General features: G+C 40.8%; 1 protein-coding gene across 4 annotated transcripts in view; it reads right to left on the reverse strand.

Moving 5' to 3' along the window:
* Nucleotides 1-27064, reverse strand: part of ATF6 (activating transcription factor 6) — an 81856-nt gene that overhangs the window by 49162 nt on the left and 5630 nt on the right. For all 4 annotated transcript variants that reach the window (XM_035900826.1, XM_009645326.2, XM_035900825.1 and 1 more), the window contains 6 exons: nucleotides 21325-21510; nucleotides 20813-20904; nucleotides 8342-8485; nucleotides 6389-6508; nucleotides 5362-5464; nucleotides 4161-4225 (listed from right to left, as the gene is read on the reverse strand). In XM_035900826.1, coding sequence (XP_035756719.1) covers nucleotides 4161-4225; nucleotides 5362-5464; nucleotides 6389-6508; nucleotides 8342-8485; nucleotides 20813-20904; nucleotides 21325-21510 — 710 coding nt within the window. The remainder of the gene's footprint in view (nucleotides 1-4160; nucleotides 4226-5361; nucleotides 5465-6388; nucleotides 6509-8341; nucleotides 8486-20812; nucleotides 20905-21324; nucleotides 21511-27064) is intronic.

The raw sequence follows: 27064 nt of genomic DNA on the forward strand, positions 1-27064 counted from the left end.
CCTGCTGAAATAAAGAAAGGGGGAAGGTAATTGTTTTAGACAAGAAAGCTAACTTCTGTGAGACAATGACTTTAAAGACCTGCTTCTCAAAAGAACAGCAGCTCTTCATCCACTGAGAGAAGCATGAGGAACATTAAACACAAGTGAAGACAGTGAAACTACTGGGTATTTTTTGAAAGTTCAAGGTGCTTTAAAGGTCCTGCTGCAGGAAACTTTTCCAGGCTTGATTTTACTCATGCTTTTGAGGCTGGCAAAAACTTGCTTGCTTGTTCAACATAAAAAAAAAAAGTTTCAAGTTAATCTAAAGTGTCTGAAAAATTGTGATGACTTCTGAAAATAGATTTTAGCAAATTTTAGAATGAAATGTCATTCTGAAATAAAAAAATAAAAACATTTAATAATTTTTTTTTTTTTTTTACTTCTAAGGACCCAAACCACTTAAATTGAAAGAAGTGCAAAGTTAAGCATAAACAGAGCTTTTAATTTATTGTCAAGTGACAACGCCACCTTCTCTTCTCACCCATTTTTTTTTTTGCGTCAATTTGGTCAACTCAAAGATTTGCTCTTGATTTTCAATTTAGACAGTGGAACAAAAATAAGATATTTACATAATTCTGGCCTATCCTTTTTGCAATTCTTGTCTTACATATATCAGACATGAGGAAAAGACACTCTGTCTAAACTGTTCTAAGCAAAACCACTGGCAAGTCATACAATCACAGTACTTATCCACTGTTTATCTTGGAAAGGTGAGAAATTCCCAGCACATATTGCTATCACATATACTTCCCCAATCCCATTCAAATAATGTATTTAATCAAATTGGAAAGCTGTACTTACACAAACCATTAGCTGGACCTTCAACCAGTCATTTTAATTCTTTCCCACTTTAATAGCATACTGTCTGTTTGCAGGCTATCCCTCCCAAGCTGTCTTCTGCTGACCCAGATTTTAAACTATGGTGGCTGATTTAAGATTATTTTGATATGTTTCTAAAATATACATAACTATGCACCCAAAACAAGGAACAAATCTATCATCAAGTGATTTTCTTGAGCAGCAGTAATAGTAGACTGTCATTATCTCCTTTCCTACTGCTAATATAGTCCTGTTGCAATCGAAGGACTGCAGCTGCCAAGCCAGTTGCCCTTTAACAGGATTGGGGGTGTAAGTCCCGGGGGATCAAGAGCAGGCAGCTCTACCCTGTATATCCTCTTTAGCAGAACTATGCAAGTGAGGAATCAGATCATATCCTTCACACACAGGAAACAAAGATCAGAGCTAATTTGAGCTTGATTACGCATTCATAAAAACATGTAGGCCCACCAAACCACCCCTGAGATTCAGCATTGAAGTTTTACTGTGATAAAAGGCATCACGCCCACGCATTGCTCAGTAAAACACATCCTGAAAACTGAAACAGGTCCCACAGATCCGCTTGCTCGCCCACACTCCAGAAGATACAGCTAGACCTAAAAACCAGCTTTTTGTAACTCTAAATCCAGCCATGGGAGAAAGTTTTTCCAAAGCACTTGGAAACCACTGACCCTTTACAAAGTTCTCTTGGGTCCATGGAACAAGCCTAACAGTAGTCCCAAATTCCAAGTCATACCAGTGGATTACTGGTATGACACCATACTTACCTGTGGGCATTTAAGGGTACCCACTGTGGACTGCTCCATGAAAGGAAGGGAGGAACTTAAAACATGAAAACAGGTGCAAAGCTACCAGTTGTTTTACCTTATTAAAAGCAAGCATCATATTAAATTGTGTATCCAAAACAGTGGTGCCGAGTCTGACCATTTATTGGGAGATAAATGAGTCTTTTTTTGTTTTAAAAAGTTCAAAAGGCACTCTGTTATGCATCACAGAGCACTAGGATGTTGCACACAGGCTTGTTATAAGAAGGTATGAGGTTGTGGACACAGTGCTTTATGCACCAAACCCCACAATTTTAATACTGCAAAATTTAGACATGGAAAATAATTTGATACCTGGAGCCCTAAAAAAGTTGCAGAAACTCTCATCAAAATTACCTCTGAAGAAAGCTAAATAGACTATAGAGAGCTGAGGGGGTTTAACGGTTTTCTTTGAAATTATCTTAATTTTTACCTTCCTCCTCTGTTTTGACTTCACTGCAGAACTTTTCAATTCATCAATTTTCTTTTGGAATCCAGGACCAACATGACAATATTGGTATCATCAGTGCTACAAAGATAAATCTAGATCCTAGTAATGTCCTCCTGTTCATGGATTCAGGTCACCAACAACAGTGTTGTAGAAGGTAAAGGTCACTCAAATTATAGCACTGGTATTAAAAATTAAAAACCCTGACTGTACACTCCACAAAAAGGCACTTGTATAATTAATAAAAGCTTCAGGGCCATCTACAAACATTTATGTTACGTATCAGGAAACCTACAAGTGGTTTAGTTTTTGGTTCTACACATTTGCAGAGACTGTTAGTGCATTAACAGTTCTCCAAAGGCAACACCTTAGGGGTAGCGTCAATGACAGAACTGAACAAGCAGCACCTTTTCTGTCTTTCAATTGATGAGGCACAAGCGCTGCAGAGGAGGACATGGGTTGCTGGCAGGAAAGCTGAATGTGAGCCAGCAGGGTGTCTGCAGGGCAACTGCACACTGGGCTGGCATTATGATCAGGGCCTGGAGTGCAAGATGTACACGGAGAGAGAGGAGACAGAAGGAACTGGGCTTGTTCAGCCTGGAGAAGAGGCTGAGGGGGTTCTAATTGCAATCCTTGGCTTCTTAATGGGGGTTACAGTGGAGATGGAGACAGTCAGTCTGACAGAGACACACAGTAAACCTGAAGTTAAACCTACTTTGAGTAGGAGGTTGGACTGGAGATCTCCAGAGGTCCTTTACAACCTAAACTACCCTATGATTCTATGATTTCATGGAGCATCTAATAGCTGATGGCTCTGGGAAGAACTGGAAGTCTGTTCTATGTTCTTAGCAGTTCCAGGACAGTCACAGCATGCAGCTGCCATGACTCACTGGTCCTGTTGATTTAAACATCATTCATCCGAAAAAAAAATCTCACTTTCTTCTGAGCAAAGCAGATTATTCCATACCAAGCTGCATGATGTTGCAGACTGTTTCTAATAATCCAGATAATTTTTTTAAGAGTAATGCAAGCATGTATATTAAACTGCCTTATGCCATAAGCCTTGTTTGTCTAGTCTTCAGTTAAAACAGACATCCTTCATCTGCCTGTAGAACTAAAAAAAGCTTTTTATTTTTTTCTTACTAGTCAAGACATCAAAATTTGGCAGTCTGGTTTCCATAACATTTGCCTGCAGCTTGCTATTTTCTCCCAGGCTGATCCTGCTTTCAAAGCTGCAATGCAAACACAAGGGCCACAGCTGTCTTACTTTCAATGGCAACATTTCAGGTGCTCTTCGCAACAAATGTCCCCTTCATACTCCATTCTGCTCTTAAGACTCCTCATTGGAACTTCAAAGCAGAGATCCTTTTAAACACTGCCACAGAGAATTCAGGAGAGAGAATTTTCATTTCCTTAACCTTTTCTCTCCAGTTCTTCCTGTATCCCAGGAAGAGGGACAGGATAGGTATGCAGGAGCGAGGGCAGGGGCAATCAGGAATCTCTGTGTTATTGTGTTCTAATAATCAGCAGGGAAAATAAGGAGATGAAGACAGACCATACAAGTAAGATGTAATGACACTTTAACTTTGTCAAAATAATCCGGTCCTAGCCACAATGGCTCTACTCTTGAAGACAGTGAGAGAAACCTTCCTCTTACTGGATTCACGGCCCTCTGAAACTTTCTTATAAACCAATGGTGTTCCTCCAGATAATCCCAAGACAATTCCCCCTTTTTTTTCCCCTTAAGATTCAAATCTATTTAGGAAGGGAGCCTGCAGAGTGAAGTAAAGATGTTCTTAAGACTCATTGGTAGAAGGACCCCAGAAGAGTGGTGCTGTTGTACAGGGGTTTCTTTACGTAGTTTGAATCATTAGAAGCAGTTATTTGCTAAGGGACAGAAATTAGGCCAATAAACGTAGCTAGCACCTGGCTTAAGAATCGTGACAAGGTGAAAACTGGCGTTTTTACCAGCTGTTGATGAAAGACTAGGTTATTGAGTAGAAAGCAGTAACAAAGCAGTTGTTCTGCCTTACCTGAGGCTGGTGTCTGTGTAAGGCATGGCCATTAGCTGGGAATCAGCCTTCTCACTTAGGGAGCTCTGAAAAAGGGAGAAAACAAAAAGATGACACGAACTCAAAACAATAAGCATTTTCTTGGTTTGGTACTACATAAAACATGAAACATGTTGGTAGCAGAGTGAATACATAATGGGGTGCAGAGGTTAATCAGTGCCCCAAACAATAAAGGTACAATTTTTCACTGGTGAAATGTGAATTAACTGAAATATCAACAGCAATCAAGCTGGAACCAAAGAAGCAGCAAGTGTTTTAAAGCCACACAAATTTAAAGCCACACAGAGACAAAGAAGCGAAGCTGGCACCAAACACAACACTTGCACGTATTGTGCCATCCACATGCAGAATTTGCTATCACTGATGACAGATTTGCAGAATTCTTCTGAGGTCACATCCGCTTTGTAGCTCTGCCAAAATGTACTACCCACCACACACTTCTACTGTTTGAAACACTAGAAGCCCCTGAACTTGCCCTACTTAAATGTTTTACCATTCTCCTTTGGACAACAGTGAGAAGAATCATTAGTTTAATATTCAGTATTTTTTCTCTAGAAAAATGTGGTATTACCCCATTGTTAAGTTTAATTCCTTTTAAGGCTGTTATTAGCTCTTAATCAAGTGAAATACTTTGAAAATTCATGGTCTTAATTTTGTTCTCACTATTGGTATGCCATGTAGATGAAAGGGATTTTAGAACACGGGACACGTGTTCATCTCATAATTCTGTAGTCTTACCAAAAACGTATACTTCTAGCAAAAATCTGAAAAAATTAAATGGAAATATTCCAACAAAACCAATCAGCAGTGCCCCTTAACCATGCACCAGACGAATGTGCTGTAGGTTATATTTCTCTCCATTAAGCACCTGTTTATCCTTATCCTTACACAGACTTACAGAGAAGTCATAAAAGTCATTCTAGAAAACACTGAACATTTTTTTGATGACTGCTAAAAAACCTGAAAGCTTTTAGCTTGATTGACAACATAATAATCACCAAACCCAGCAATTTAAAATGGGAAGTGTTGGGTACCCTAATTACAGGCACTATTGCTACTTTTGTCTATAATGACAAGTGCGGACAAGTAAGAGAGAATATTTTGTTACGTGGTCTGAAATTATCTTGTCATGCTATTGACTCACCAGTATAAACCTGCCTACCTGCATAACCCGTGCTTTCTGCTGTTGGTTATTTGACAGCCTTCTAGATCTTGTTCGTTCCACTTCATGTCTATGAACCCATCCTCGAAGTTCATGATTCAACCTAGAAAACCCACAGCATTAACAGATGTTTCAAAGAGCAGTGGCAGAATTTTTTAATTTTAGAAAACAGTTTAACTAGCCGCTATAAAGACACTACAGATTACTACTCTTTTACCTTATGAAAACTTATTTTTAATACCAGAGTAAGAAAATAGAATTACAAGATTAAATTTATGATCGAATGCGTAACGAAATACCTATAAAGAATTGTGATCATGGATGTTTCAGCATAAAGCAGATACAGTACTTTCTTTTGCTCAGTGATCAGTAATTCTGAAATTACTGAAAGGACTACTGGAATCTAAAACCAAAAGTTGATGAGTTCAAGACAAAATATTGGTTAAGAAGGCTAAAATATGGCAAATAAATTTGAGAGAAACAATGGAAAAAGCACAATGGAGATAAAGTTAGTGACACACTTATAACTTTGGAAAAAGTGGAGCTAGGTGTTTTCTAGCAGTGAATAAAGCACATCTGCAACGTCAGGTTAAGTCTGCTTGTATCAGAAGCTGAAGAGTAGGAGACCATCTTTTACATATTTCAGACAGAACAGGCTTTTAGCTGGACTTGATTTCCATATTATGAGCATTTCTACACATGAAATGATTTCTCTTTCAAGTCATGAAAAAACTCCAGGCAATCAGGAAATTTTTATTTAGTTATTGCTAAATGAACAGTGTGAAAACTGAATGAAAAGCATCACTAAAAACATAAAAAGATGTCAAAGATCCAAGTCAGTCTCCTGCCTCCATGGTAGGAGACATTGGACAGTGCAGACACAGAGGCACTGGTAACAATAGATGAACACTATGAATGGACAATAACATCCTTCACAGCTGTCTGTCCAGTAGCACTCACCCAACAGACAATTTGTATGTAAACTCCTAATAAAAGCTTAAATGCTCAGAAAAGGTTGTTTGCTCACCTCAGTGACTCTGTCCGGTTGATCAGGGGCTGACAGGGGGGTGGTGGTGGTGAAATATATAACAGTGGTTCTTCCGAGACTATCATCAGTGCTTTGTTATCAGATACAGAACGATCATATCTGGGGAAAAGAAGAAGACATCAAGAAATCCCTTTAAAAAGTTTTTCACGAACCTTTGACCAAATCCAGAGAATAAGCACTACCATCAGCAAACCCACAAGGGTTACAGATGCTCCTATGGGACTTCCGAAACAGGTGAATAACGATTTCTATCAAACATCCAGTGGTCTCAGTCAATTCCCCAAAGGGATCTGATAGAACTCAACACAGGGAAGACAGATAAGCATTAGCAGACGCTGGATCTCTTCCCAAACAGGCTTTCTTTTCTATTTAAAGAAAATGAAGCCTGTAAAATATTCTTCATAATATGTAAACTATGCAATCTCTGCAGAGGCAGCTTTCTCTTTCAATCCAGAGCTGTGCAAGATTTGATACAGGAATACTAAATTTATTAGCCACTAAAACCACGCAGATGTAAAGACTGTGAACTATATGACAATGGAGCAGCCACAAACTATGTTACAACTGAGTGGAGAGGATTTACCTCTCCAAGTCTCCAGAAGCCAGCTTGACTTTGACAAAAAGAGAAAAAGAGCATATATTTCAATACAAAAATCTATAGCACTCTCAGCAACAAAGCAAAGACTAATATTCCTTTCTCCTGGTTATCTGTACCTCCTGAGGGTTAACTACTTATCACCAAATACCTATTCCTCACTGATAGGGTATCAATAAACAGCCTTAGTCCTGTTGGTTTTGACAGAGACTTGTAGCTCCTAAACCTCAACTTCTTTCTGAAAAATCAGGTATAAGAGCTTATGAAAGCCTTATTCACATTCCCCTCTCTTTCCCAGCTTTATCTCCATCTTCACGTCTGCTTCTTGTGTATACTGCGTCTAGAACTGATAAAGGAGAATATGCAGCAAAGAGCTCACAGCTTGCCAAAAAACCAGGGTGAAGGACTGAAAGAAAAGGAGGAGGTACAGGCACTAGCATATCCTCCTAAGGCAACCACTCTACTACTACGTTGCATAAGTCATGGTCTGAAACGTGCCTCATAGGACCCAAAGCCCTTACCATGGCTACAGCCTTAAAATGCTCTTGATTTATTGCCTTCTTTCTGCATGGCAAAATACATTAGAGTTTTCTGCACATCTGTGCCTGGCTTTGTTCAACCAGCCAAAACACTCTACTGGAAAAGGACGATCTGATAGGATAAATCTTGTAAGGGGAAAAACATGAGCTGGATAAGCCAGACTTCAATCTGGAGACAATTATACATTCACTTATGCACTGAATGCTAGAAATCTAGGAAGCTTGAAACAACTATATAATTAAGTAATGGGTAAGCATAAGGATGGACTGAGAGAGTTCTAAAAAAGTACAGTGCTAAGTTCAGAGTATGTTCTTAATTGTGAACTTCCCCAGTCTTCTCTTGAGCAACTAAGAAAAATAAATACTCCAGCTTGAAAAGTAAGAAGAGATAGATAATATGACAAATACTGTAACTATGCAAGCTAAAATAAAGATCAGGGAAAAAAGAAGACAGATGAACAACTGAAGAAGGTCATGAAAATCTCCATGACATACACTTGTTTATATGCTCTCTTCAACCACATTGTTCCTAACACCGTACAGCATAGCCACATAAACACTTCTGAAGCTCTATGAACTAGGTAATCTTGGGGATAAAACATTTGAAAAGCAACCTGGTACACTTTGTTAAACAATAAAAAAAAATATATCAGCTTTCAAAACACTGTTTGTAAACTCAGTTGCTTTATAAGAGCAGCAGTAACTCTGGCCAAGAAGATTAGCAAATGGAAGGGCAGTGAGGTTTAAAAGCACCATTGCCCTCTGCCACTTAAAATATATTAAAGGTTTTCATCTCACCTATTACTCTTTTCGGTAATGATGTCCTCAGGTATTTTTGGAGCTGTGCTGGACTCCTGGCTAGCTGAGAACTCCAGAAGATTTCTGGTCCGGTGGCTGGAACTCGCAGTGGAATCAACTCCATTGGGATCCTTTTCAAATACACTGGAAAACATAGTAACCATAGCAAAACATATCATGTATATAAAGGGTCTGCAAGACACTTTACTGTAAGGTGTTAAATACTCAGGTGGATAAGTTTCTGGCTGCTGCTATGTTACATGGATAAGGTTCATGTCATATCTAATGTAAAAACACGATGTGTCATTATATTAGTGTCATTCAAAGCATTTGGAGACAGAAAACCAATTCTGTTCTCTTCTTTAGTTTTAATTGTTTGAAGGATTTTGATGCTCTGGTTTTCATGTTCCCTCATAAGCATCACTTGATGAAACTGAGATCAATCCATTTGTAACCTAGACCTGCAGGCATAAGAAAATTACCTATATTCAAATCAAAGTACCCCGAACTTTAACTTTCATCAGCCTCAAAACACAATTGACATAGTTTATATGAATACAATATGTAAGGAAAATATAGCTACCAAATTCCGTGCAGCTGCAAGTCTGGAACATTATGCCAGACATCTAACAAAACCATATGCAAACTGATATATGTTCAGTTCTACTTGGATTCAGAAACACTGGCAGGGCTGATGACCCCATCTACATAGCAGCAGCAGGCCATGGTGCCTGATATCCTGTCATCCTGGTCTGTGCTTGCACTGACAGAAGGATCTTCCCCTGGGGGCTGCTCTGCCAGCCAGCCAGCCATGCAGCACAGGAATGTCGGCGCTGCTCTCCATGCAAAGCAAGGAAGCAGCATTTCACATGTGAGCTGGAAAAATGATCAGACAACTGCTATACGAGATCGACTACATCCTAGTTCAGAAGCATGATTTACAAGTGAGAAATTCTGAAAGCACAAAAGCAATACTTCAAGATGTCCTCTCCAGAGGCTTGCTTTACTCTTTGGTAAACATGGCTGCTTCCTGAAATATGTATACTTACAAAATCAGGTCCTAACCTTCTTAGCTGACAACAGGAGAGCATCACCAGCAGCAACACAGTGAAAATACAAATATACAACAAGACCCCAGCATGCCAATGAGATCTTTGCCATGCATGCTGATCACTGACTACAGAGAGTACATTTTAATTCATGCCCTACCTCTCCTGGGTAGCAGAGCATAAAGTCTGCAGGGGAAGATCTCATTTTCCTATTTGTTACATGGCATCACTTTGCAACAGGCAACGAATACAAATGGTAATAACAGAGAAAGGCAAGAACTAGCAAGGAGAGCAGATTAAATACTCCACAGCTAAGCAGAAGGCACGCAGACATAGTTGCCTAGCAATCCCCTTTCTCGCCAACACATTTGCACTCCTGTTAGCAGTAACCTAGGTCTCCCCATGAGTAACTGGATCACGTTCTGCAGAACTGTTGGAGCCAGGGCAATCCCAGATCCAGGCTGATGTTGCTTGGACCTCCTCCTCTCCTTCAGGTTTCCAGGCAGCAGCACAGAATCAGGGCAGCAGAAATGCTACAGGCTCTGTTTTCACTAGTGACAGTGGCCAGAAAAGTACTTACAGACAGTTTCCGTACTGGATATGTACCCTAGCATCCCGATGTCTTGTTGCTTCTACTGCATAGGCATGGAAAGCTGGATGGTTTATTCACAGCCTCATACATCAGGCAACACCAGACTATCCAATTTTACAGCAATAATCTCCACTATCTACTGTATTTTTGGAGATTGTGTTTCTTCTCTTCCAATGAAAGCATCAGCACAGCTGGCAGCATCTCAAGCCCGGATCCAGAGCTCAAAACTAAGGCTGATGCTTAAAGGGATGCCACATGTTCCTGCTGGAAGTCACTCATCTGTGAAATGACTTGTCTCTACCTAATTTGGAGCCACAACACTAAGAGTGTATGAAAGTTTATTCATGAAACCAAGAATACCCATCAGAAGATATAAAAGCTGTAACTCTCCCGCAAACTGTTTCTCCACAGCCTGAAGTACATCAGCCATCCAGCATGTTGATAGACCTACTGGGTCTGGAGTTTTATCCTCTCCTACGCCTCTCCTTTCCTGTTCAAAATGACACGCTGAACCAGAGGAACTCTCCATGTAATTATTTAGTTAAAGCTGACAAAACCCTAGTCAGTAGAATTGTAACAAACCTGCATTTTCCTCATTTGCCTCATACTGCAAAGGCAATACTTGTTATTTCAGGTTCCAGCTTGGCAAGGTGACTAGATTGAGGTGAAGTCCCACCTGCAACACGTTGCTACTCCAGTTCACCCTGAACTCCAAACAAAAGTAAAGAAATCCAAACCAAGTCCACCAAGGATAAAGATAAGCACTGCTCTGTAATCACAGATAATCTTCAGTTTTTGTAATTTAGTTGATTTAGCTGTACAGCCACTCAAAACCGCATACGCCTCATTTTGTTACATCAGCTTTAATAAGAGAGGAAATGTTTATTTTTACTCTTCTCATGCTTAAAACACTAATCTTTTCATCAAAATTAAAATTTCACTTTTGGCAGCATCTAAGTATGGGATATTTCAACCTGAAAGATGGTATCTTCAGCAGCAAAAGACAAAGGAGGAGGCAATCCTTACAGGCCTTATGGTATGTTTTGCCATCCTTACAGCCATAAACCACGGCTCCCACTTCTGAGAACATGGGCACCAATGTGAGGATAAAATATGGTATTATTTATGGTATTTATTCCAATGCCCTTTCCTTTATCAGGATTATCAGTTATTTTTCCACAAAATGCTTCTTTTAAAGCAGGGCTAGCAACTCCTGCTTAAGCTACATGGGCTACATTTGCCTCCCCTTTCCCATTTGTTTTGTAAGGACCTTGAAGATCACCAGAAGCTTCCTTCTCAAAGTGTCAAATACATCTAAAAAACCAAAATTCCCTTCCTTGCTCCTGAAACCAAACCAAAAGAACTTTCATTTTGGATAAGGAAAAAGCCTATAACTTGAAACACTGCCCTCCTTTCACCTTCCAGTTACTTGGGGAGTTTTGTTAGTTTTATCCCCATCTGAATAGAAGATCATCTTCTGTTGTATCATTTCTTCCCCTTCCTTTCTCCCACGAGAGGTCACTCGTGGAGTTTGTCTGTAAATAGGGCTCCATCTTCAGGTAATTGATAGGAAGAGGACATGCAGGTAACCGTCTGTATCCTCTGACTTCTCATTCTCAAAGACCTTTCCTTGCCAAGTGGTACATGAGAGTATGACACAGGATATCAGAAATATTCCTCCTTTGACATCTCAAATTGACACGGGGGAAAAGCATGACTTAGGATCAAGGAATCCCTTTAGCAGCTGGGATGAAGGACGGACCTCTCCTGCAAAGCTACATCTGAAAACACTTGCCCACCTGAGGCATACTGAGCTTTACAAGCGCTAGGCAGAACAGCAACAATACAAGCGGGAATAGGAAGGGTCTACAGAGAAGGTCTCAACACCGTGACCCTGAAGATGAAGTCAATCTTGAGCATTTAAAAACATCAGGTAGAAGAGGCTAGAAACAGTGAAAAAGAAAAGTAGATGATCCCACTCAGAGGGAAAAAAGCTCTGAAAAAACAGTATTTTTCAGCTAAGATATCAATAGTTGCTTAAAAAAAAAGTTTTAATATGGCAGACAGTAAAAGCATGGACAATTTTTTTCATTCTGTTGGGCAACAAGATGAGAATTTATAAAAGAATGGGCACTTCGGCAAATCTGCCCTAAGCAAGTCCTACTATGTGCAGGAATTGAGTTACTGCCCCACATTAAAAGTCAAGAAAGACTGAAGCTGAGAAATGGCCTTACTGGCAAGATGATCAGTCAGAAGTTGGAAACTGGAACCTTTTCTGTTTGGTCACACATGCGGTACCTACCAAGGCTTTGCAGCCTGCATTTGGACATCCCAGATACCGTGAGCATTATAAGGGTTTTCACACAGCCACAAACACCCTGTCCAAGCCGGCTGAGCTATTGGCTTCTTTAAGATGAAAAACCAGATCCAAGGGAAAAAAAAGAAAGAAGCACTAAATACTTCATGCAGATGTTTGTTCAGAGTGTAGATAAATTTGATTATAGGAGGGAAAGAAAAGCAACACTCCTGCCATGGTTTCTCCAGGCATTCGATGGCACCTGATATTTTAGCTGTATTTTTACTTCTTTGGTTTGAATGTCAGTTTGATAAATGCGAAAGCAAGTCTTGCCAGGAGCCCGAACTAAATTTCATTTGTACTTCTGGCTGAACAAACCCCGTGCACTTCAAATTTTGAATACTGACATTTAAGTTGTACAGTAATTTGTAGATGAAAGCCAACAGTGATATCATAAAAAAAGTTTTCTGGGGACAGAACCATGTCTGAATATAAGCTGGGATGTTTCCAATGGGCTAAAGTTGACATTGCAAGGAGACACCAACTGAGGACCTTGTCCTCTTCCTAACTGATTCCAGACAAGGCTGCCACAGTGCCAAATGCTCTCTGGAAAGTATTTCTCGTTTCTTATTCCCGATGAGGGCACCATCTGCCGACAGCAAGGCACTAGCTTCTCCTGCCAGGCTGCTCCAGAGCTATCCTCTGCAAGTGCTGGGCTGGTGAGAGGAACCCAGCTTCTTTCCTCTGCTGGGAAAGATGAGGAAAGCAACCCAAACTGAAGCAACAATCTCTGTGTTTTTCTTCTGTTTTGCTTTCTTTAATAAAACAATTTATTTTTAATAAAGCTGTTAGAAAAGAAAGGAAGAAAGCAAGAATCGACACCTAGAGCATTTATTTTTGCTTAGAAAACTATATACAATTATTTGGAAGTGGGCTGGCCTTTACTGCCAAAGCTTGGGCAGGCCTGATGCAAGCAGTCTCAACTGCAATGTTCATTCAAGGCAAAAGCTTTCTATATTTCACTCCCAGCCTGGCAGATGAACGCATGGAGAAAAGGGTAAGTTATCAGCAAGTGCATCTGGCATTCTGCACAGGCTCTGCAACTGCACCAGCAGCAGCAGGACAAGGCAAGCAAGCACAACCAGGCCAAGGCACAATTCTGCCAGTGTGAACATGTGGCTGTGATCAGTAAAGGAAGGAGGAAGGAATTGCTTCCTGCTCCTGCACTTGTAGTTCGTAAGAAGAATCAAGGGTATTAAATTTTATTGAAGCACCAACGCATAAAGGCAGGTTCTGAAAGGTCCAGAACCTGAACCCAAGTCCAAATTACTCAACCTGTCCTTTTCCTCTTGATTTCTCTCTCTCTCTCTTCACGGAGAAACTACAACACAAGACCAAAGGTGTGCTACAGAAGCAGTTTTCTGGCTTTGAGCCATCTCCAACACAAACGTACACTCAACTTGGCATTGAAACAATATTCTTTCAGTGTCACAAACACTGAAGTAAGGCTCCCGTTATTACAAGTGTTAGGAGCCACAAATGTCTTCCAGAGCTTCTGCTGGTTTTGCTAAAACACTCAGAGGGCTCCACATTTCCTTGGCAGCCAGAAGGAGCTGGCTAACATGGCGCTGCTGCATGCCTCTTGCACTCATCTAACATTTTTTTCTTCACATTTCACCAGTTCCTCTCTACTAGTGTGTAAGAAATTAATAGCCCTCTGACTGTCATCATTTGTATGTACATTTGTTAGCATACTTCAGGAATACACCACATTTAAGTCTATTAACTAGCTGAAGACACATGGAAGGCTATTGAGGCTTGCAAAAAGCAGAGAAACAGTCATTTTCTATCCTTCACCGAGTACAAAAAAAGCCCAGGACTGGATGAACTGAGAGTAAGAAATTCACCCTGTTGTACAGCCCACGATTTGTGGTTCTCTGTTCTCAGAATATCTTTTAGAGATGCTTCAGCAGTCACCACAAGTTTAGACAACACTATCCAGCCTGCAGCTGAAGGAAATCACAGGCCACAGGTACAACATTTAATGCTCACAGCTCAGTACCACTCCCAGATCAGGCACTAGCTCAGCTGGAAGGTGGCAACGGCCAAGCAAGGAGCCCAGCTGGGGAGTTCCTCCTCCATTACACTACAAGCTGTTGGTGGTTTCAACTAACCCGCCAGACTTTGCACTGGAATGGTATGAGGAAGGAGCACACACACAATCAGGAAGAACTGTTAAGGCACCAGGAGAAAAAAAAAAAACCAAACCAACCACCAAACTGCGTTTCAGTTGCTAGTCATTGCCCTTCATTTTAGGCAGGTGCCACACACATGGCTTTAGTCTGCTTAGCACATATTACTCAAGCGGACATTTGGGGTGTTTTCAAACATGCCATGACGCTGCTCAATCTCACGATTGAGCTCACCTCCAAGGGCAGCATAGTGGTAAGATGCAGACCACACCAAGACCTTGGCCCAGGACTGGCTACTGTGGGTGGGATCTGCGACGACAAACCTGAGCACACAACATACAGCTCAAACATCTCTGCAGCAACACCACACTTGCTGCATGTGATGTTGTGGTAACGAGATTAGCTCCTTTGCCCACACAGCTAATGCTCCCTTTAAGGGAACAACAAAGTGATTTCTCTAACTTTCCGACATCCCACCACCGAGGTATCCCTAGGCTCCTACTTGCCATAAGACATGTCTGTTTCTTTAATCAAGGAGTCCAGCATTAAGGCTCAAACAATAGCAAACTTGCATGAAAACACTGCTGAATGCACCAAACCTCAGAATAATCCTGCTCTCCCACACACCAACTCGGGATTGCTCAGCTCGAGTAAGGGCTCTGAACCATATTGACAATACAGGTGTGCTCAACGGATGGTGCTTTCAGCCACCCAAACCATGCGTGCTCCAAAAGCTCAGCAGGCTACATTAGTACTGACTAGCAGCCTGCAGACTAGGTGGGATGCTAATCTGGGAGCTGGTGAGACTCGTGTTTTGCTTACTTCGTGTTTACAAGCAGCAGATCATGGCAGCATGCAGCTGAACAACCCTTGGATGATTTATTCATTTTAGTAAAAGATGATAAATCTTAACACTTCCGTTTTTTCCTAATGTTTGTGCTACTAATCTAAGAAATGGGACACACCCCTAAGGCTTTCAAAAGTCAAAAATTACTGCTTCTCCATTTGTTGCAGTCTATGACAACAGCAGAAAAATCACACTTCTCAGCTACCCAGACTGGTGTCTTTATTTGCAGATTGTTCAGTTGATCTGAATTTTTAATAGGCTATTGTTTCCAGGATGGTCCTGGGAAGTAGAGGAAAACCCATCAGGACATTCTTGAGAGGAGCTGCAATGAAGTCTCTACAAAAGGCTAGCAATTCTAGCGCAGCATCAGATTTACTTAGCTCCATCAATCACCACCTCAGTCATCTTCCACCACAAATACAGCTTAAGAATTTTTGGTTACATCACCAAATCTGTTTTTCAGTTTGAAAGGGATTCCAGCCATACAGAGATGCCCAACTTGTAGGCAGAAACAAAATTTTAAAAAAAAAAAAAAAAATCACAGCACCTTCTCAACCCCCCATTCCAATCTCTTCACAGATCTGCCTTTCCTCTCTTCAACTTCATATTTTTCTTTGTTTTCTGTCTACTAAATATCTGAAATGGTAGTTAGGAGACATTCTGGCCAGCTGACATCTTTACAAATGCTTTAAGACTGTTGTTAGATGATGACCACCATGTGAGCTTGAGCAGACTGATTAGGAGGAAAAAAATAACCAGCTGAACATTTTTCATAGCCAAGAAAATAATGCTAGGGCCACTAGCAAGTACCTGGCTTACAGGCTTTGCTGCTACTGCCCCAAGCAGAGATGCCAGAAATTTACCTTTTGCATCTTCTGTGATCCTTCCCTCTTCCCTACTTTTTATACATTAGCTGGGTTAGTTACCTGCAAATATGTCACTATCACATGTAGGACTTGCATTAAAAAAAACCAACCAAACAAACATGTAAGACTATTTATATTCAAATGGGAACAGGGAAGAGAAACATAAGAAAAAGATTCTCAAAATAAATACACGGATTGTTTAGACTAGAACATGTGCTTGGTTTCCATTTGTTTCAACATTGTTTGTGCTCATTTAACACTTTTCAGATCTGGTTAGTATCCAGGCACAGTAACACAAATATGGAAATTAAACAACAACAAAAAAAGGCATCTAGGAATTGTAACAGTCTGAAAGTTTTCAGATTTCATGTTGTGGGTGATAAAAAAAAAAAATGCAAAGCTACTTAGATGTTTCCTAACACCAGAAGTCAGAAACCTTTCAGGGTTGCCATGCCAGCTGAGAATGCAGCTGCGCTGACACTGGCTCTCACAGAAGGCGAGTGTGAAGGCAGGAGACGCTGCCTCCCACAGATACCTGCTCCCAACACTGCTGCATGCCAAGGTTTGGGTGCTCACTGTCTTTTGTGCAAACACTGTGGGTTGCCAATTCCTGTCTTGCACTTCATGGTATGTAAGACTGGGGAAGGGGGTGACCTCTTCAAGGAATTAAATCAAAATGTACCCTTTTTCCCCTTCATACACCTCACCAATCATTCTTAAATAATAATAAAAGGAAATTTTTATAGATGTTAAATCCAAATAGTTCACAAGGATTAGAGAATAGTTCATTGACACACAGATGGGAAATTCCTGAATGCCTTTCTTCTAATGTAAAGCAAATAGATGAAATAGAAACTTACACTAATAGAATTCCTGCTAAATCGCTTCTGCTTTTAATAAAAGAAAGTTTCAGTTTTCTATACAAATACCAACAACCCCAAAAGTGTTTAGTAACACAGTACAGTATATTGCACAGTTACCATCAACTCTATACAAGCCACTATCACAACAAAGAAGTTGAATAGAAATGTGAACTGAACTTATATTTAATTTGACTTAAATTTTTTTTTTATCAGAGATAACATTGCCATTTCCAAGACTGAAGGATGTTCTGAAAAGCTTGTTGGCAGTTAAACAGACTGGACTAGACTCTCCCTCCAATATCTTCAAACAGATTTCTTGGGTCAATATGCCAGTTTCCCTGCCAGACTCTCAGCCCCACGCCAATGTTCGATGCTACAGATTACCCACACACATAGTATATTTGTCAGCATGAAAAAATGTGTCAGGAGAATAATTTTATCTGCTAAACTTGTTTGCCAAGGGCTGTCACATCCTGGACTGTGTCTCAATCTCAGAACAGCACATCCTCAGAGTCACACAGAATCACAGAATCGCAAGGGTTGGAAAGGACCTCAGGAGATCATCCAGTCCAACCCCCCTGCTAAAGCAGGTTCTCCTAGAGCATGTTACACAGGACTTCGTCCAGGCGAGCTCTGAATACCTCCAGAGAAGGAGACTCCACAACCTCCCTGGGCAGCCTGTTCCAGTGCTCTGTCACCCTCAAAGTAAAGAAGTTTTTCCTCATATTCAACTGAAACCTCTTATGCTTCAGTTTGTGCCCATTGCCCCTTGTCCTGTCACTGAGCAGCACTGCAAAGAGTCTGGCTCCGTCCTTGTGACTTCCACCCTTAAGATATTTGTATGTGTTGATGAGGTCCCCTCTCAGTCTTCTCTTCTTCAGGCTGAACAAGCCCAACTCTCTCAGCCTTTCCTCATAGGGGAGATGCTCCAGTCCCTTTATCATCCTAGTTGCTCTGCTCTGGACTCTCTCTAGGAGTTCCTCATCTTTCTTGAACTGGGGAGCCCAGAACTGGACACGGTACTCCAGGTGGGGTCTCACTAGGGCAGAGTAGAGTGGGAGGATAACCTCCCTCGACCTGCTGGCCACACTCCTCTCAATGCACCCCAGCAGCAGTCTTCCACAAACATCTTGCCACTTACACAGTCAACAAGACTTAAGACCAATAAACAAAATTATGTGTGAACCAGGGCTAGTACAACACAAATCCACTAACGTAGAAGAAAACATAGAACTAACTACACAGCCAACCAGTCAGACCTTTTTCTGTGGGATGCCAAGTGCCCAAACACTGCATGGCACCTCTACTGACCTGCTGCATGCCATGGAGGGTCTGCAGGACTGCCTGCCCTTCAGCTTCACATCCCTGTCCCCAGACAACCTGACCACTTCCCTGACTTCTCTGATTTGACGGAAATAGGCAGCTAAAGAGAAAACCTATATATCTGTTCTTTTATTTTACCTCCAGCCTTCAAAGAATCCTATCACTTCCGATTAAGAAGCTGAGAAGCATCTTACAATAAGGCCAGCTAAAGGAATTTCAAAGCTTGCTACAGAATTTTTGCTTTTGGATGTCACTCTCTCTTTGCAATGGTTCACTGGTTTTAAACAATAAAATATTCACTGCTAATATGTTTGAATCAAAACATCCTGTGCCTGAATGCTGTCAGACCTCCATACAGATGTGCAAGTGAAGTGATTTCCCACATAGGAGAAATGGCAACACTACCATGAAGTTTTAGATCAGATTTATCCCCAGTTGACCACTGCATAGAAATCAGGTATTCCACAGAGAGCCAACTAGGGGGAAAAAAAGTATTTCTGCTAAACTATAAGCTAGCATGGATATTTTAACAAAAAAAAAAAAAAAAAACAAAACTCAAAACAAAACCGCCCCAAATGCCTTATTTCTGTAAGAAGTTGCAGGGACTGAAAAACATCATGTGTATTGGAAACTTCTGTTGTTAAGGACTAATCAGAAGAGCAATTGCGACCCTCATGTTCATGGAGCTACCATTCAGTGGCACCTCTATAAAAGGAAGAAAATGCACATGGGAGGAGTGAAATCTTAAGTAATGGTTTGTATAACCCACATTCTGGGCCTTCCAAAGGGTATTGCCCAATCAACATTCACATCACCTTAATACAGTCTAGTATTTTAATTGCAGTGCAAAAAGGTAAAGAAAAAAAAAAAGCAGAGAGATAAGAGTAATTCCTCGCAAATTTGCAAGTACATTTTTCCTCACTGTCTAAATCCAGTACTGATGCAGACCACCTAGTTCAGGGACAACGATTACACTGGCATGCTCAGCCAGACATCCAAGAAATTCTTTTTGCTTTATCTACGTTATTAAACATCAAACAGGCCAAGAAATTAACCCTGTCACATTTCTATAGCTACTGATTATTGCAAAGATATAAACACAAACTGACCTTTCAGTCTACTTTGACAGCAGTTTCTTGCAATCAAGCTCAATACCTTATTCCTGGGGGGTAGAGAAGCTAACACAGCAACTTCAGAGACTTCCCACTCATCTTCTATAGGTTTCCAAGCCTCTCAAAACTAACAAGAGCTTCATGCATTCCAACTCCCCACTGTAATGTGGAGGCAACTAAAAATTTCTTCCAGCTTCAAAAAGGTTACTGGTCCTATTAGTTCTCACCAAGTAAGAACAGTGTCTCTTGAGTGAGTGGTAATGTTTGCAAATGCAGATGGGATGTTCAAATAAATCGCTTAGTATCTAGAAACTGATTTTTCTGCCTGATAGTCAAAAATCCCAGTACAAACCCTAAATGCACTAAGAAATGGTCTACCTTAAAATCACCCATATCAAAGTAAAATTATCAGCTGTGTTTCACTGCCTGAGATAAACGGTATTTGCAATAAATGCAAATACTTCAAAAGTAATTTCAGCTTTAGCAAATTTTCTAAAATTATTAAAAATACAAACACCAGCATTGTAAAAGTTTATCATAGTAAGAAACAAAGTCTTCCTCCAGATTTATCCCATCCCATTCCTTTAGTTTTACCGGGGTTTTGAGGAGAAATGGAGACACTGCTGACTGGGAATCTAGTGAAATATCCTCCCCTTTTGAAAAAGCAAACAGCTTCATATAAAAGGTCCTTATGTTCCTAAGCCAGGTTAAGTAGACAGATATGTGCAAGAAGCATCCCTTTTTCAGTCTCCTCTCTTCCACAGATTTCTTTACGAAGTGTCTGGGAAGTAATGCAGCATTTCCTTCCTGCTCTCTGGTTCCTATGCCCCACTGATACAGTTTGAACATAAAAGATTTTTGATTACCACTTCAACTAATTAAGGAGTGGGAACAACCTCTTCACCAGATCTAGAAGACAAGTAATACAGGGGAATTGCCTGCACTGGGTACTAGAAGCAGCTTGAGCTGATAGCTATTGAGATTAGCACAGGTATAAACATGCAGTCTGTGACTTTTTCTAAAAGGATTCTAAATACAGCTCTTGAATCTCTTCAGGTATAAATGGAGCAGACAAACTGTTGTACGCCGCATCAATTAACAAAATGCCAAGCCAAGAGTAATTAAAAGTACAAGATCCATCTCTTGTTGCCAGAAGGATTCCAAAAGAGGAACCATTACACAGGTAAGTCTTCCCCTACACAGGAGAGTAAAGGACAGAAGTCAGGTTTCAAGTTCAAGGCTTTGGAAAAAAAAAACACAACACAGCCTGTATTAAAGATTCAAACAAAAATCGCAGGACAGCAAACTCACTATGCAGAGAGGCAACTTACCTCAGTGGACCATAATTCAACATTATGAAAGCCAGTATCACCATCACACACAGGGTCCTTCTCTTTGGAGATGATACTTTGAGCTTCTCATTCTAGACAGGAAAAAACAGAGAAGACACACAATAAAAAAGGGGCACAGACATGCAAAGTTATGTCAGAACCTAAATAAACCAAATTATGCTTCCTTTTTAGAGTTATACTTGCCTAATTATATATGAATACACCCCAGGGCTACTTAAAACTCTTTCGTTTGTACATTATATTTAGCTTCTATCCAGTCTATCTTCTCAGTGAAATCTTCAGGAGTACCATAAACAAGGAATTAAAAGTCAAATAGATAATGCAACAGCTGTCCTGACCTAGAGTTGGTGAAAGTCCTGCTTGGAGTGGGAGATTGGGCTAGAAACACCCAAATGTCTTCCAGTCAAAATCTCCATGATTCTGTTCAAGTGCCTTCCACCTGAGCAACTGTCCTTTTATAATAAAGTCAGATCTTCACCACAATCTCTTACCTCTAATACCACTTCATCCAGCTGCCTCTTCAGTGTGCTGTTTTCTTTCTTGAGTTTCTCATTCTCCAATAAGGCTGCCTCCAGCCTCGCCTCCAGTCCCAACATGTATTCTTTCTTTTTCTTCCGTGACTGAAAGGCTGACTCACGGTTTTTGATCATGCGCTGCTGCCTTCTCAAGACATTGACCTGGACAGACAATACAGAGGCCTGTTAATGATCCACAAGTTCAAACTGCCTCTATTTCATGCATAGTTTTGGCTCCTCTACTTTGTTGAAGTCTGCATAGATAGCTTCCCGCACTCTGCTTTGAGTGAGCTGAAGTGTTCAGCACAGAGGCAACAAGGAATCACAGTATGTAACGTCCAAGAGTTAGAGCTCATGAATAGTGAAAAAACAGGTTCTGTGCTGTCTCTCTTTTCTCCTGCATTCTCAATCTTCTATGTGCAGGGGAGACAAAAAAGTATGCTCAAGCAGCAGTTTGATTTGATCAATCAAATGACAAACACAGAAAATATATATCTACAGGTCTGCAAAGTAGTAAAAATGTCTTTCACCTTCACTTTACCATACAACATGTTATAGACTATAATCAGTCACCTGTTTTCTTAACTGGTAAGTCCTATGGTTTTTTAGCCTGTCCTGTATGGAAGCCATTTCCACACTGATTACACCTGTTCCTATACCTTTTCCAGCTCTGCTATATAGATTTTGAATATTGTTGCTAACCTTAGATTGCACATTCTACGCATATCAAGCACTTACATGGGAGTTTAAATGCAGCCTCTGGGTGCATCTATACTAGCATTTTAATTCAGATCAGGAGTGTGACACTGATGCACATTTCCTGATTGTCCTTCTTAATATGCTCTGGTTCACATCACAGAACAGTCTCTGATAGAGCACACAAACTGGATTCCTTCTGGATGAAGCTAAACCAGCAAATATCGTACAGAAGGGTGCATAATTCACTCCAACCACTAGCAGGCATTCAATCTGCAAGACCAGACCAGGACAGTTCAAAGTAATTCCTCCCCGTACTCCAACAGTCTTGATGACTCTGACTTTTTTCCCAAGCAGGAACAGTCTATCATCTTTTACCACTTACTCATTTTGTGGTTTGCACTGAGTGGGACAACCTAGACTGAAAGCATCTTGCTGCTGACAAGGATAACGATGATCGATACTGCAGAGCTATACAAAACTACTTTAAATCCTAAGTTTAAACACTACTCTGTTGATTTCCTTTCCCTAGCAGATCAGCAACAGCAATTCTGTTTTTATCAAAAACAGAAGACTTCCATCACATTACTAAGCTACAAGAAGATGTGCCTTAATGATGTTTACATTGAAAGAGAACTGAATGCTCTATCTTACACAGACCTGAATATCCTCCAGCAGCTACCAACACATACATTGGAGTAACCTGTACCTATTCAAGCATGAAAGCTAAAGAAAAAAGATGAAGACTATACTAGAAGTATCAGTCCAGGGAAAAATGAACAAGTTACAGAATAGTACCATTAACAAAGTCAGATAGTGTGCTCTGGTTAAAGTCTGGCTGCTTAAAGAACCTTAACCATAGCTTTCCGACTCTCTCCCTGTATATACCTGCACACAGACAATATGTTGCTCTAGGGCCTTGGCATCCGCAAGAAAAATTGGCTATGGGCTGTTTGAAGAAGTCATTCTTCTTCACGGTACTGCAGTCTGGTGACAAAGACTAAGAAAACACGTAACAGTACATTAACATTTTGGGCTGTCTCCATGTTGACCTAATTGCTTTCTGTAAAGATCATTTATTATATGTCTAGTCTGTTGCCACCAATAAAAGTCTGTGAACGTGAAACTGTTTGTACTTACTCCAGTTTCTCTTTTTAGCGGAGAGTGGAGAAGGAAAATATTTTAACATATTTTCATTAACACTAGGCTTTGTCTTGAATTTTTTAAGTACTACAATACTTAACCTAAGAAAACTTCTGCAGACATATAAAAACTTTGGAAAAAAAAAAGATTCAGGCTAGCCAAAGACTGTAGTGTATACAACACACCAATTCGGAGCCAGGATCACTTCAACTGTCCAGAGATTAAATAATAAGGAATGAGTTCATGCAGCAGCTTTGGCTTGAGTTGTGTGATATTCCAAACAAGTAGTTACATCCCTCTTTTTAAAAAGAGGCTTTGCATCCTGAAGTCAAACAGAGAAGACCAAATTGTTTACATCCATTTTTGTTTGCAGACCTGCTCAGGATTATTCACTACTGGATAGCTTTCGACTAAGTGTCTGGAACCTCTAGCAAATCTACCTGCTTCCTTGGAGAAAACAATTCCTTGGAGTTAAAGCACCAAAGCAGTGTTTGTACACTAAGAGTACCTCCTAAGGTGCATCTATCACTGTTTCAGACACTACCAGCTACGTTTCAGATGGTATTTATCTAGACTGCCCTCCTTTACTCAGTGTTCTCCAAGTGCCGTCAGGAACAGCAGCTCTCCCCAGTCCTACTCAAGACACTCTGTGCCATAACTGCATTTCAGTCTATGCAACATCAATTTCACTTTGACCCATTTCTTAAGCTTGCTTAAGTGAAACCCAACTAGTAGTGTCCTTGAGTTATTTTGTTTTAATTGACAATCCCTGAAACTGTTTAAGGTCCTTGGTCAACCCTCTAGCACTTGCCTGGCTTTTCTTGGGGAAGAAGCCACAACTACACACCTTATCCTACCTAAATCCAACACAGGAAACGGGAAGAGTTGTGTGTGTGAAACAGTGCAATGGTGCTTAAGCCTGGAAGCAGTATGGCACTAAGCATTACACAGCCGGCTTGGCATCACGATAAACATGCCCCTTGCTTGAACATTTTGATAACCAGAAGAGAGAAACTAATTTATAATGTCAGATTGCTTCAGCAACATTGTTTTGCACAAGTGCCAAAGATTAAACATAGCAAACACCTCTGCTAACTTCTTTTGCAGCCTCCCTCTTTGTAGGTTGTATTGTATTAATTTACCACTCAAGATAGTAACTTCTGGTTCTCAGGAGACACAGACCATAAAGGGAAAACATTGGCATTAAAATCAAACATTAATCAGTGATGCAACTTTTGCTTCCTAGCTTTAAAAACTACACCACCACTAACACACGCACACACAAGCTGATGTAAATATGAAGTGAAAGGTTCATTGCAAAACCTTGCTTCAAACAGTACTAACTAGATTCAGATTGTTCTCTATCTTCAGAGTCTTTACAGAGTCATGCACTTTACAAATAAACACTGCTACCTCAATTTAGCCTTCCAAAGAAAACTCAGTTCTGAGCAAAATTTAGCCTCCATTCCAATGCAAACTGTATTTCTAGCACAAGGTGGTAAGAACGTTTCTCACGCTCCCTGGAGTTTTTGGTACACATACTGTGAAAGTTAACAAAGAGCTGGAAGTACAAACCATTTCAACTTTACATTGGCTGGCTTCTTACCTCAGCTTATGCTGTCTACGAAGATGCATCTTAAATGTGGGAACACAAAACCTACGCAAGTGTTTTCTCTGTCTCAGGCAAGACGTGGGTTTTCTTGTCTCTAACTCAGGAGAGCACAACTTGACTAACGAGCTTATTTCATATGAAAATTACCTAATACACAGCACAGAAAACAGGATTCTTTAATAGAAATCCACATTTATGTTGAAGTAATTTTGTGTAATCTAATTTCTTTTCGAAATTCTCAGTATTTTTTTTTTTATCAACAGAACTGGGAGGCAGAATGAAATCCTTTGTCACTACAGAGTGGAAACCTGAGAGAAAGGCCCTATAATGACACAATTAAACTGGATTCCCTACCATTTACGTCTTCACACCATTTAATTGCAACAGGAAAGGCAATCTGATTTTTTAGTTAAAAGTTTCTTTTCTTCAACCAAAAGAGTGGGTTGCTTAGGCAGCGTTTCTTTTGTCCGATTTCCTAGTGGAGAGTTCTTCACTGGCTTCCTAGTGAAAAGTGACCAAATTGAAAGCCTGGCGCTTCCGTGCGGCTGGCAAGCTGCGTAAACGTGTGCCATCAGGACAAGCACAACGTAGGGCCTCACGCATACAGCTTGCTATCAGCCCATCTCGGTCTAATCCACTGGCAGGGCTGAGTGTTAAGCTAACAGTTTATCCCTCCTAAGCCCAAAAGAAAGTCCTGCAGTGTTTCTTTTTATCCTGCAACATCTGCTTAGATTAGCAAACAAAAACATGTGTTACGGAGCTCAAATGACAGCTACATCTGTGCAGCTCTGCGCGCCACATATGGCGCCTATGGCAATCACAAGTTGTTTTAACCCTGCTGGTACCAGCTGCATCCTGAAACATTTATTCTTTTTCAAAGCGCTATTCCACAGTATGTGCCAATGAGCAGTTGCAACTGGTTTTTCATGTTGCAATAAAGACAGGTAAGATGTGCAGCATTGAGGTTGATACCAAGTCTTAAAATTGCCTCCCTAACACATCTTCAGGTGCAAATACACACACAACCATTGTTCAAAACAAACAGCTGCTCGTTACCCCAGCCATACACTTGACTACTGACTGTCATGGATGTGTATATGAATTGTGATGACAATAAGGAGTTTTTGTCAATTAAACCTTACATTCAGGCAATGGCAAGGTGCCATGTGAGTCCTGATTACAGGGACTTACAAATCCAATGACTGCTGACAGGTCTCTTCAGTTTGGCTTTGCAAGGCAGGCAATTATCATTTAAAAATTCAGTGCTCTTAACTGGTCTGTCTACTGACAGACCTTTGTTAGCATCTTGCAAGTTCAAGATTAGGTTTCCATTGCAGTCTGGCTGCTGAATTATTTGTAGCAAATAATTTTTCATTTAAAAATGCAGCCCACACAGAAACACAAATAGTGAGGAAAATTTAACATCAAGCGTGAGTGGCAATTCTCAGACACTAGGATGCTGTACAGCAACATCCCTCCAAAGAAGCCAGAAGGCTCATGCCTTTGAGAAACAGTGTCCTGCACTGCTAATAAGCAAGTGACTACACTCCAAAATTTCATGTGAATGGACACCAGTGTTTCCTCACTCACACCAAGAGATGTGATAGAACCATTACAACTGTGCTTGTAATACCACACTAGAAGAAAAACACCCTGAGAGTTTAAAAGCCACAAACAAGAAGCTTCGGTAGTTTCCACAAACGTGCCTTCCTTCGGACAACGAAATACAACCAAAGCAGCTCCAAACTACGAGGAACTAAATCAAATTAACACTCAGCTTGCTAGCTAGTTAAGGCGTCAAAGCTGAAGGGGGAAAAAAACCCCCACACGCCTCAAAAGTGTACCCAGCATGGATTCACCAAGGGGAAATCATGCCTGACCAATCTGATAGCCTTCTATGATGGCATGACCGGCTGGGTAGATGAGGGGAGAGTGGTGGATGTTGTCTACCTTGACTTCAGCAAGGCTTTTGACACTGTTTCCCATAACACCCTCATAGGGAAGCTCAAGAAGTATGGGTTGGATGAGTGGACAGTGAGGTGGATTGGGAACTGGCTGAATGGCAGGGCTCAGAGGGTTCTGATCGGCGGGGCAGAGTCCAGATGGAGGCCGGTAGCTAGTGGAGTTCCCCAGGGCTCGGTACTTGGCCCAGTCTTGTTCAACTTGTTCATCAATGACCTGGACAAGGGGATGGAGTGTACCATCAGCAAGTTTGCTGACAACACAAAACTGGGAGGAGTGGCTGATACACTGGAAGGCTGCACT

The sequence above is a fragment of the Egretta garzetta genome, unplaced genomic scaffold (assembly GCF_000687185.1).
Source record: "Egretta garzetta isolate BGI_Z169 unplaced genomic scaffold, ASM68718v1 scaffold598, whole genome shotgun sequence".
NCBI lineage: Eukaryota > Metazoa > Chordata > Aves > Pelecaniformes > Ardeidae > Egretta > Egretta garzetta.